Source organism: Haliotis rufescens, unplaced genomic scaffold, assembly GCF_023055435.1.
Source record: "Haliotis rufescens isolate VD_foot unplaced genomic scaffold, xgHalRufe1.0.p SCAF_4, whole genome shotgun sequence".
Lineage (NCBI taxonomy): Eukaryota > Metazoa > Mollusca > Gastropoda > Lepetellida > Haliotidae > Haliotis > Haliotis rufescens.
The window spans coordinates 14,897,022-14,909,657 of record NW_025964112.1 but is presented as its reverse complement, the minus strand read 5'-3'; the positions used below and the strand labels follow the sequence as shown (position 1 = coordinate 14,909,657).

The 12,636-nt window shown below is 42.1% G+C and overlaps 1 protein-coding gene across 1 annotated transcript in view; it reads left to right on the top strand.

Moving 5' to 3' along the window:
* The window catches only part of LOC124140501 (titin-like), a 461,816-nt gene that overhangs the window by 259,304 nt on the left and 189,876 nt on the right, over positions 1 to 12,636 (top strand). The window contains exons 147-161 of the mRNA XM_048381766.1: positions 242 to 508; positions 821 to 1,087; positions 1,481 to 1,747; positions 2,193 to 2,459; positions 2,935 to 3,201; positions 3,496 to 3,762; positions 4,142 to 4,408; positions 6,221 to 6,490; positions 7,489 to 7,758; positions 8,241 to 8,528; positions 8,981 to 9,274; positions 9,616 to 9,918; positions 10,590 to 10,892; positions 11,443 to 11,730; positions 12,084 to 12,371. Of these exons, the coding sequence (XP_048237723.1) occupies positions 242 to 508; positions 821 to 1,087; positions 1,481 to 1,747; positions 2,193 to 2,459; positions 2,935 to 3,201; positions 3,496 to 3,762; positions 4,142 to 4,408; positions 6,221 to 6,490; positions 7,489 to 7,758; positions 8,241 to 8,528; positions 8,981 to 9,274; positions 9,616 to 9,918; positions 10,590 to 10,892; positions 11,443 to 11,730; positions 12,084 to 12,371 (4,173 nt within the window). The remainder of the gene's footprint in view (positions 1 to 241; positions 509 to 820; positions 1,088 to 1,480; positions 1,748 to 2,192; positions 2,460 to 2,934; positions 3,202 to 3,495; positions 3,763 to 4,141; positions 4,409 to 6,220; positions 6,491 to 7,488; positions 7,759 to 8,240; positions 8,529 to 8,980; positions 9,275 to 9,615; positions 9,919 to 10,589; positions 10,893 to 11,442; positions 11,731 to 12,083; positions 12,372 to 12,636) is intronic.

Here is a 12,636-nt window from a genome sequence, read left to right as displayed (position 1 = left end):
GATGTAAAGAGAAATATGTTTACATTTTTGTGGAAAATTCTTTTCAACCTTTGTACAAGAAAACATGCATCAATGGATTTTCAAATTTTGGGTGGGTGGGTGGGTGGAATGAGGTTAAATATCTGTTATTTAATTCAAAACTATAATCCTTTACTGAAAATTTTTTTTGGACTGCAAACAGTTAATTACACATTATTCCTCCACCTCTAATCTTCATTCCTAACATCTCCCCTTTCTCCAGTCCTTCCCATCAAGTTTGTCCAACCTCTGGCTGACATCACCGTCACAGAGAAACAGGAGATCTTCCTGGAGGTCAAGATCAACAAACCAGGACAGACTCCAGTTTGGACCTTTGAAAACAAGGATGTGTCCATCAGTAAACGCATCCGCTTGACATCAGATGGTGCCCTTCACCGTTTGGTGATTGAGAGCGCTGACCTTGAAGATGAAGGCTCCTACAAGGTCGCCTTTGGTGATGTTGACAGCTCTGCCAATGTCTTTGTTGATGGTGAGCACTGCAAAGTGCAACAAATTATGAAATCCCATGTTTCTATATGCAGTTTGTTTTCACTGCTTTGTATTAAGCAGACTGTTCATGTCAGTGTTGTTAAATATGCCATTCACTGTGTTCACTTCAATCCAGCACTAAGATAGTATGCCCCCCAAATGCTATATGTTATGTTCCAAGTCAACGTTTTCCCATGTGTTTTGTCATAAAGTAGTACATTTAGAAAAGTTTCATAAAAAATCAAACCAAAGGAAAACATCTGAAGCTGGACCATATTTCCACATTTGACCTCTGATAACCTGCCCTTTGTAGAGGAACCACTTGAAATTGTGAAACCCCTGGAGGATCAGCTCACTGATGAAGACCAGTCAGTCAAGTTCATATGTGAGGTGTCCAAGCCGAATGTCAAATCCTGCTGGTACAAGGATGGTAAGGTTGTGAGTGAGAAAGATGGGTATCGCATAGAAACCATCAACTCCATTCACACCTTGATCCTTGATAACGTTGCCGAGGAGGATGGTGGAAAATACAGCATCAAAGTAGAAGACAAACAGAGCGAGGCCACACTCACTGTCAAAGGTGCTTACAAGAAAGAACACCTGACTAAATTCAATATAAATTGGAAATCTTTCCTCAATTTCCTATTACCTTTTGTACAAGTTATAGATTACCCTAAAGAAATCTAACAATACTAATAACTGTAGTCATTTCTCTGTCTGCGGATAAAATGTAACCATCTTTTTATGTTTTTAATGTAAAAGGATATATTTAAAAGCTGCTTGTATCAGGAATATTGCAATTGACCTTGCACCAAAACGTGCATCAATGGATTTTGAAATGATCATCCTTCATATTTTTTAATCCTTGGTAAAATATCTGTTATTTCATTCAGAATTGTCACTGAATGCAAGCAGTAAAGTAGATTTTTTCCTCCACCTCTAATCTTCATTCCTAACATCTCCCTTTCTCCAGTCCTTCCCATCAAGTTTGTCCAACCTCTGGCTGACATCACCGTCACAGAGAAACAGGAGATCTTCCTGGAGGTCATGATCAACAAACCAGGACAGACTTCAGTCTGGACCTTTGAAAACAAGGATGTGTCCACCAGTAAACGCATCCGCTTGACATCAGATGGTGCCCTTCACCGTTTGGTGATTGAGAGCGCTGACCTTGAAGATGAAGGCGCCTACAAGGTCGCCTTTGGTGATGTGGAAAGCTCAGCCAATGTCTTTGTTGATGGTGAGCACTGCAAAGTGCAACATTTGTCCTTTTGTCAAATTTTCTATGTTTCCTTCCTGTTTTTCAAATATGTGTCTGCTTGTTCTGTTTCACCATCAGCAGACTGTTCTTGTCAGTGGAGTTTCCACATTGTTCCACATTTCCACACACTTTAAAAATGTGTTGCCAGGTGTGTCATGTACTGACCTACAACAGTTAGAGATCATGAACATTTTCTGGATATTCTTTATGAAATTGTATGGGCAGTCTTCACTACCCAAAAGTATCCCCAAAAATATTTATTATCCCTAACAAAATTTGTTCAGTATATATTATGTTCAAATCCAAAGAATTCCCATATTCTTTTATTGTAATGCTGTACAAGTAAACAAAACAATCAAACCTAAGGAATACTGAAGCTGGACTATGTTTTCACATTTGACCTCTGATAACCTGCCCTTTGTAGAGGAACCACTTGAAATTGTGAAACCCCTGGAGGATCAGACCATTGATGAAGACCAGTCAGTCAAGTTCACATGTGAGGTGTCCAAGCCAAATGTCAAATCCCGCTGGTACAAGGATGGTAAGGTTGTGAGTGAGAAAGATGGGTATCGCATAGAAACCATCAACTCTGTTCACACCTTGATCCTTGATAACGTTGCTGAGGAGGATGGTGGAAAATACAGCATCAAAGTGGAAGACAAACAGAGCGAGGCCACACTCACTGTCAAAGGTGCTAAAATGACTAACATGCTATTCTTCATAAAACAAATTTCGGTCTTTATATTCACATATACAAATTGTCAAATAATCTGTTTGGCTCCTTGTAAGAATAAACCAATGGTAACACCTATGGTTCCATGGTAATTGGAATAACTTGTTGAAATTAGATGTATGAAAAAACTATTATGAATACAAAGTTTCATAATTTCATAATTCTGGGTTAGAATAGATCAACCTTATCTTGTTGTAAGAGGTGTCTAAAAGTTAGATCACATGGTCAGACACTGTGACCTCGATGAGCATGTCATAACACTCTGATGGTGTCGATCATTGCCCACAATATCAATCACTGGATTGTCTGCCGCAGCCTCAATTATTTGCAGACCACCGTCAAATAGCTGGAATATTGCTGAAGTTGGTGTTAAACTATAAAACAAACAAACTTCTTTGATTAAACCATACTAACCCCTCCCTCCTGCCCCCAGCTATACCTGTGGAGTTTGTGCAACCTCTGGCTGACATCACCGTCACAGAGAAACAGGAGATCTTCCTGGAGGTCAAGATCAACAAACCGAACAAGAAACCGGAATGGTCATTTGAAGGAACCAATGTGTCAGCCACAGGAAGAATAAAACTCACTTCTGATGGTGCCATTCACAGACTCATCATTTCTAAAGCCTCTTTAGATGATGAAGGTGTATACAAAGTCTCAATCCAGGGCAAAGACAGTTCCTGCAATGTCTTTGTTGATGGTGAGAACATTGTAGATTTCCCGTGGGATTTATTTCATTTTTTTCACAGGAACATACAACCATTTGTTACGCTGGATTGGAAACATGTATCTTTTCTGTTTTATTTTTGATATTTTTTTCAGAAACTAAAGCTAATACTAATAAATTTTGTATCTGTAAATGACAGTAACTTATCAGTAACATTAGTTGCATTTATTAACTCATACTCACTTTTGTTTATACTAACGTCAGTTTATTTCATGTATGGAGACAAATAATCTATGTCACTAACACCCATATATGTCATATTTGTAGAAGAGCCTGTAGAAATAATCCGACATTTGAAAGACCAGGAGATCTCAGAGAAAGAAACTGCCAAATTTAAGTGTCTGTTGTCCAAATCCGGAGTCAAGGCCAAATGGCTTAAAGATGGCAAAGTAGTGACTGCAGCTGATGGCTTTGAGATAACATCTATTGACGTCACTCACACATTGGTCCTCGAGGATGTTGCGCTGGAGGATGGTGGAAAATACACCATCAAAGTAGAGGACAAGGAGAGTTCGGCCAACCTCAGAGTCATGGGTATGGGATCCCGAAACTTTTCTTTTCAGTTTGATTTCGGAACTTGGCTGACCTTTTTGTGGAACTTCGACCATAGCAACAAGAATATCTCCTTGATGTATTCTCCAGTCAGCATTCTCTTCTCTTCTCTTGTTTATTCTCTGTAATGTCAAATTTTGATGGCTCCAGATTAACATAACTACTATGCATGTTTGTTTTCATTAATTAACAAATTATTTAAGACTATTAATCCTAGCAATATATTGTTGTTTTAGAAGTGACTAACTTTATTATGACACTAATTCATTGAGTTGGTTTTGAAAAGGATTTAACAATGCAAGGGGACTAACATTCTTTCTGTATTTATGAATGTGTCATTTTATTTGACTCCAACTTTCAGAACTCCCAATTGAAATTACCAAACCACTGAAGGACCTTGAGATCATGGAGGGCACAGCCTTGACCTTGACCTGTGAGGTCAACAAACCCAATATTCCATCCAAATGGCTGAGGAATGGAGAGGCCATTGCTCCCTCTGAGCGTATCGAGATGACTGTTGATGATACCAGGCACACACTGACCATCCCGAAGTCAGAGATGGATGATGAGGCCGTGTACAAGTGTGTCATCAAGGACAGGAAGACATCAGCCAGAGTCACAGTCAAAGGTGGGTCTGCGAGGGATGGCATCATAATAGGAGAAGATGGCTAGATGATACTCAGTATTGATGCAGCTCCATACACATCAGGGTTAAAATTGGTCCCACAACCTGTGCTTGTGCTAGCTCCATACACATCTGGGTTCAACTCGGTCCCACAACCTGTGCTTGTGCTAGCTCCATACACATCTGGGTTCAACTCGGTCCCACAACCTGTGCTTGTGCTAGCTCCATACACATCTGGGTTCAACTCGGTCCCACAACCTGTGCTTGTGCTAGCTCCCTACACATCTGGGTTCAAGTTGGTCCCACAACCTGTGCTTGTGCTAGCTCCATACACATCTGGGTTACAATTGGTCCCACAACCTGTGCTTGTGCTAGCTCCACACACATCTGGGTTCAACTCGGTCCCACAACCTGTGCTTGTGGTAGCACCATACACATCTGGGTTACAATTGGTCCCACAACCTGTGCTTGTGCTAGCTCCATACACATCTGGGTTACAATTGGTCCCACAACCTGTGCTTGTGCTAGCTTCTTACACATCTGGGTTAAAATTGGTCCCACAACCTGTGCTTGTGCTAGCTCCATACACATCTTGGTTAAAATTGGTCCCACAACCTGTGCTTGTGGTAGCTCCACACACATCTGGGTTCAACTCGGTCCCACAACCTGTGCTTGTGCTAGCTCCTTACACATCTGGGTTAAAATTGGTCCCACAACCTGTGCTTGTGCTAGCTCCATACACATCTTGGTTAAAATTGGTCCCACAACCTGTGCTTGTGGTAGCTCCACACACATCTGGGTTACAATTGGTCCCACAACCTGTGCTTGTGCTAGCTCCATACAAATCTGGGTTCAAGTTGGTCCCACAACCTGTGCTTGTGCTAGCTCCTTACACATCTGGGTTAAAATTGGTCCCACAACCTGTGCTTGTGCTAGCACCATACACATCTGGGTTAAAATTGGTCCCACAACCTGTGCTTGTGGTAGCTCCACACACATCTGGTTACAATTGGTCCCACAACCTGTGCTTGTGCTAGCTCCATACACATCTGGGTTCAACTCGGTCCCACAACCTGTGCTTGTGCTAGCTCCTTACACATCTGGGTTAAAATTGGTCCCACAACCTATGCTTGTGCTAGCTCCTTACACATCTGGGTTAAAATTGGTCCCACAACCTGTGCTTGTGCTATCTCCATACACATTGGGGTTAAAATTGGTCCCACAACCTGTGCTTGCAGTAGCTCCATACACATCTGGGTTACAATTGGTCCCACAACCTGTGCTTGTGCTAGCTCCATACACATCTGGGTTCAACTCGGTCCCACAACCTGTGCTTGTGCTAGCTCCATACACATCTGGGTTCAACTCGGTCCCACAACCTGTGCTTGTGCTAGCTCCACACACATCTTGGTTAAAATTGGTCCCACATGTACAACCTGTGCTTGTGCTAGCTCCATACACATCTGGGTTAAAAGGCTGTGCTTGTGGTACTGGATGAATATGGATATGGTTGGCAGGACTAGATTGTATGTCATCATATCCCGATAGGGTGGCTGTGGCTCACAATATCAATCGTTGGTTTATCTGGTCCAGACTTGCCATCATATAAAGCTGAAATATTGCTCAGTATTAAACAACAAACAAACTAATATTCAGCTCATGAGGCTGTTGGTTAGTCCCAGTTGATATACTGGTATCTTTCCCCTGTTTTCAGGTTTTGTCAAAGAAAATTCTCATGATGATATGAAATACATGTTTCTTTTTCTGGGGTACCTGACATTTTTCCTGCACTGAAAACTCTATATCCCATTACAGAAGAGCCATTTGAGTTCCTGCAGCCACTGACTGATGTCCATGTCATGGAAACCGAGACCATCCACATGGAGTGCATCGTGTCGAAACCTGGCAAACCTGCCACCTGGTACAAGGGTGGTGTGAAGATGTTACCATCTGACCGGGTCAAGATGGGTATTGACGGAGCAGGGAAGTACATGCTGACCATCACCAATGCTGAACTCAAGGACGAGGCTGAATACTCCATCAAGCTTGCTGACAAGAAGTCCAAGGCTCAAGCACTTGTTGAGGGTAAGGACTGGTTTCCACCTTCTTTATTCACCAGGATAAGTCAGGAAGCAGACATAGTTGCACAGCTTCGTGGTCGAATGACTGTACAGCAGTAAGGGTTTTTGAAGATTCAGATTGGCATCAGTAGGTTCATCAGTGAAATAATTAATTAAAATATTTGGCCGTCAAATGGTAAATTATGCCCTGGAAACATATCCGGTAAGTATCAGTTCTTACATTTTCCCTGAAGGGGCATAGAAGGCCCAGTCATCTGAGTTTAGATGCTTTTACTCACAGTGAAGAGTTGCTTCCCCTTGGCCTGGATCTACTGGTATAGAGGATTATGATCCTTGGTTTTTGTCAGAACCATACCTGTGCTTATGGATTGCACCATGTCACTTTGAGCTATTTCCTTCCCATGTAAAGCTGACACAGCCTGTGATCTAACTGAAATATTGTTAAAATGGACATTAATTCCTGAGTATTATTTTGCCTCATAAAGAGCTGATCAACATACAGTCATGTTGATGAGTTAATGTGTGTTCCGGGATCAGGCCCAGTTCCACAAAGTGATCATAGGGGCGGTCGGGTAGCCTAGTGGTTAAAGAGTTTGCTCGTCACACTCCTGGGTTCGATTCCCGACATGGGTACAATGTGTAAAGTCCATTTCTGGTGTCCCCCCCCCCATGATATTGCTGGAATATTGCTGAAAGTGGCATAAAACCATACTCACTCACTCACTCACTCACTCAAAGTGACCATATAGTGCTATATCCAGTGTTAGGCTTTGTTTTAGTATGGGAATTATGATCATCTTGGTTCTAATGGAGACGATTAATGTTTCTGTGTCAGAAAGTTTCTGGAGGAAAGAAATTCATATGGGAAAATTTGTCCTATTACACTAAGACCACTTCAAGGAATATAGGCCAGAATATTACTGGAAGACATTAAAGAACAGCCAAAAAATAGATAAACATCAGGCCAATAAGTCAACAATAAGTTACTGTCTCTGATTACAGAAGAAGATGTGGACATCATCCGACCACTGGAAGACATTGACATCAGTGAGATCCCCGGCACAGCTGTGTTCGAGTGCGAGCTGTCCAAGCCTCATGTCATGGTTCAGTGGAACCGAGACACGGAGGTCCTCCTGCCCAGCGACAAGTACGAGATCATTCATGATGGCTGCGTGCATCGTCTCATCATCTCAGACGTCACAGAGAAGGATGAGGCTGACTACAGCATCCAGGCCAAGTCCAAGAGAAGCGATGCTGGTCTGTTTGTGGAAGGTGAGTGGATGCAGACTTTCACTGTTCATTTGCAAGTGACCATTTTTATGTGCTTTTATGTTCATTTCATTCAGTCAGAGACTTTATTGTGCATTATTACCAGACACTTTATGCATTATTATCAGACATTTTATGCATTATCATCAGACACTTTATTGTGCATTATTATCAGACACTTTATTATGCATTATTATCACACACTTTATTATGCATTATGTCAGTACATCAATTGTATAGATTTAATTTGCCAATTTTTGCATTGGCAAAGGAGATATATTTCACAACTTAGATTAGGTGTTTTTGTATGTTTACACCTCTGCTCCTGTTCTATTGTGTATAAATGCCTACAGTCTGGCTTTGTTCTACATGCTGTCAACTCATACTGTCTTTGACAACAACTGATATCTTGATTCTTGTCCACATTTTTACACAGACTCTATCTTATTCTGCTGCATATATAAACCAATCTATCTGTCCTGCAGCTCCACCTAAGATCCTGTATGACAAGAGGTTTGACGAGACAATCATCCTTCACATCGGCCAATCCACTGCATGGGAGGTGCCCTTCTCAGGCAACCCCCAGCCCAAGTGCACATGGCTGTACAATGGAGGCTCTCTGCCCGACAAGAAGAGGATGGAAGCAGAAACAATCGACAACATGACCACCATTCGTCTGGCCAAGGTGATCCGCACCGACACTGGAGACTACACCCTTTCACTGGAGAACCCCAATGGCAAGGCTACCATCACCATCAAGCTGATTGTCTTAGGTGAGCACCCGTCAGGGTTGTATGTTATACCGGTCTAGGGGCAGTAGGGTGGCCCTGTGGTCAAAGCTTTGGCTCGTCATGCTGGGTTTGAATCCCCATGGGTATGACATGTGAAACCCGTTACCGTTGTCCCCCAACCATGGTCTTGATGGAATATTGCTAAATGTGGTGTTGAACCCCACTCACTTCTTTGTCAACAAGTGTAGAAAATTTGTTCTTTCAGTCAATTTTCTTGTATATTTCACCAAAATTGTTAACATCTACAAACTGCCTCGCTTTGGGATTTCCTCCCACATTAAGCTGAATAATATATTATAACTGAATTAATTTACAATGGTGTATGTTAAAAATATCAAAATAGAGATTTTTACAAAATACTCATTGTAATGTTTCATTTATCTTTTTTTTTAATTACTTTTCTTTACTTGAACTTTTTTCTGTCCATTTTCAAGACAAACCCAGCCCAGTGAGAGACTTGACTGTGTGTGACATCACTGCTGAGAGTGCCACTGTCAAGTGGGAGGTGCCCGCTGATGACGGAGGCAAGCCAATCACAGGCTACATCATCGAGAAGCGTGAGTCTGGTCGCAGGTCGTTCTACGAGGTGGGCAGCACCACAGAGCTGCAGTTCACTGTCCCAGAGCTGGTCGAGGGCAACCAATACGTCTTCAGGGTGTTCGCTAAGAATGAGATTGGAAAGAGTGAGCCGGTCGAATCAGACACCATCACTGCGAAACATCCATTCAGTAAGTTGACTTGATTAGCTTTCATGATTTATTGAAGCATGTATGTTGTCATTTAAGAATGTCAGTTCCTTGGGTATTTACATCTATGCCACAAGAAAAAAAACAATCTAAAATGAAAAGTACAAGGGAACAAAATGGCAGTGACACAAATTCAAAACCATCCCCTCATGAAGAACTGTAAATATTCATCAGCATTTGATCTTTTAAAACCTAATATGAAGATTATTTTAATGATATAATTTATGATTCTGAGAATAAAATTTTCAAGTTTTTTTATTTTATAGCTTTTCTGACTGAAAACACAATGCAGACTTGAACTGATAATGTATTTCCCCACCTAGATGTACCAGACAAGCCTGATGCTCCCGAAGTGTCGGACATATTCAAGGATTCTGCTGTGGTCTCCTGGAAGCCTCCTGCCAATGATGGCGGATCCCCAGTCACAGGCTACCTGCTGGAGCGCAAGTCTGGCTACAGTCCTCGCTTCATCCAGGTCAACAAGGAGCCTGTAGCTGACCTCACCTTCAAGGACGGCGACCTGCTGGAAGACAACACCTACCAGTACCGCGTCATCGCCGTCAACAAGGCCGGTCCCAGTGAACCCAGTGAACCATCAAGGGAGTTCACAGCCAAGGATCCATGGGGTATGTATTGTGTGTTAGGGGTGGTTGGGGGTAGCCTGGTGGTTAAAGCGTTCGATCGTCACGCCGAAGACCCATGGGTACAATGTGTGAAGCCCATTTCTGGTGTCCCCCGCCGTGATATTGCTGGAATATTGCTAAAAGCGGCGTAAAACCATACTCACTCACTCACTATTATGTGTTAATGGAAAACAAGAAGTTGGTGATGTATGAAACAATTTTTGCAGAAAAATAACTTGTTATCATACAGATTGTGATAAGTATTATTATTATCTGAAAAAGTAAAATATATGTTCTCTTTGAAGTTAAATTACACTTTGTGCATGGACTACTTTTTACTGTGTGTCTGACAGAATAACCTCCCCTTGTTTTCCTGACACCATTGTTTCCGTTGAAGAAAAGGTAGAAAATAATTGATAAACAGATCATTTATCTTTTCATGAGAAAAAATGATTTTCTTATCCCCTCACCTGCCATAGTGAACATTTCAACTTTGTCAATTAGTGAGATAAACGTATTATTTGACAAAAATTAGCCATCTTGACATATTGTACTAGAAGATCCAGAGTTGGGTGCAGGTGAAGCGACATCCATCCTACCTTTTTTCTTGGAAAAAAATGACATCATGTTTCTTTGTGATGCATCAGTCACTAACTCTGTTGTATCGCCTACAGGACCCCCTGGACCTCCCGGCAAGCCTGAAGTCACCGGAACTGACAAGAAGTCTGTAGCCTTGAAATGGGCTCCTCCAGAGGAAGATGGCGGCAGCCCCATCACCAGCTATGTGGTGGAGTACCGGCCGAAGGACTCGTACAACTGGCAGAGGAAGAGCGACGGCATTGTCCCCGACACCACCTTCAGTGTCACCGGCCTCAAGGAGAACTCGGAGTATGAGTTCCGTGTGAGTGCAGAGAACAAGGCTGGCGTTGGACCACCATCACCACCTACAGCACCAGTCAAAGTGGTGGAACCGATTGGTACGTGACTCTCTGGAACAAGATAATGCTGAGGAGACACTCGTTTCATTTTTTCATTTACTGTTTGATAGGCAAAATAGTCAAAAATGAAAATGATTTGTGATTATTTTGGTTTGCTGATCCACTCTTTTTTAATATATGAAAGATATAAACCATGTTCATTTTTTGTAAATAACAAATAGTCAGGTTTATCATACAGTCCTTATCATACAGTCCATACTGCAAACACCTATTACATAGAAAGCACAAGCCACTCTTACTGTACAGATTGTTAATATAGTAGGCATCTTTCACTTGTACACTTTTAGTATATATTTTCAAAGAAAAACATTCATGTATACAAAGTTATTTTGAACTAACCAAGCTAAATATGTATCTAAAAAATCCACACACAATAAAATATAAATGTGTGGCTTTACGTGTGTCGTGCAAATCTGAAAGTAAAGTAACTAAAGATTAATAAATAATGACATGAATATTATACATGAACATGACTGACATTATCAACCTTCTTGCACATTTGTTTACATTGTACCCAATTTGTTTACAGTTGGTGTACCACCAGTTATCCTGGAACCCCTGCAAGATGATGTTGCAGTTGCCCCGAAGGATGCCATCTTGGAATGCGACGTTGACGTCGGCGAGCCTGAAGGTGAGATCAAGTGGTTCAAGGGAACCAAGGAGGTGAAGAAGAGCGCCAAGTATGAGATGAGCTATGAGGATGAAGTTGCATCCCTCGTCATTCACAAAACTGAGCCATCGGACACTGCCCGCTACAAGTGTGAGGTGACCAACCCACTTGGTCAAGTCAGCACCCAGGGACAACTTGCAATTCACAGTATGTACATATTTCTTGAAAGAAACCATCTTCATCACTATCCACGACCAAATACCATTAATACCAAATTTGGTAGGGACATTACCATGTACCCATGATTCGTAAATCTGGGTGCCGTTGCACAAAGCGATCTTAGCGCTATGGTGATCGTAACTCTCATACTTTAACACAGACTTACGACAGTCAAGGTTGTTTTGTACACCACCACCCAGCAGTCTTGTTCTGGACTATTTACAGGGTTTCACAATATGTGGCTAAGCCATTGCTAAGGCAACATTAAACTTTAAGTTGTTAACATGATGAGAATGAAGTTTCAAAGAAGGGTGTTAATATTTCCTCTTTGTGACACCCAGCTGCTCCTGTTCTGGAGTATGACAATCGCCTGAAGAGTGCCCAGACTGTGAAGGGCGGATCCACCCTGGTCCTGCAGGTCAACGTCAGCGGTATCCCATCTCCCAAAATCTCCTGGTTCCTCGATGATGAACCTTTGGAGAAGTCAGAACGCATCAGCGTGGACACTACAGATGACTTCAGCACTCTGACCATCAAGAACGCCATGCTGGACGACAGTGGCATGTACACCATCGCTGCCGAGAATGTCGTTGGCAAAGCAGAGGCTGACTTCGAGATCAATGTTAAAGGTGAGGATAAACAGAAAGTCCCCGTGTTATCTGTGCATGAAATAAGAAGTTTGTCCTTTGTCATTGTGGAGGGAAAATGCGTTTTTTCATTATAAGCCCATGTGGGTATTCCAGAGCAGAATAGGGCAGCAGTACCTTGCTTGTACCAGAGCTAATGAGGATTTGGTGGTTACCGTGACATGTAGATTGATAGTATGGATCATTGCTGATGACGTCAACCACTGGTTTGGCTTGACCACACGCAATCATCTATAGGCTACCATTA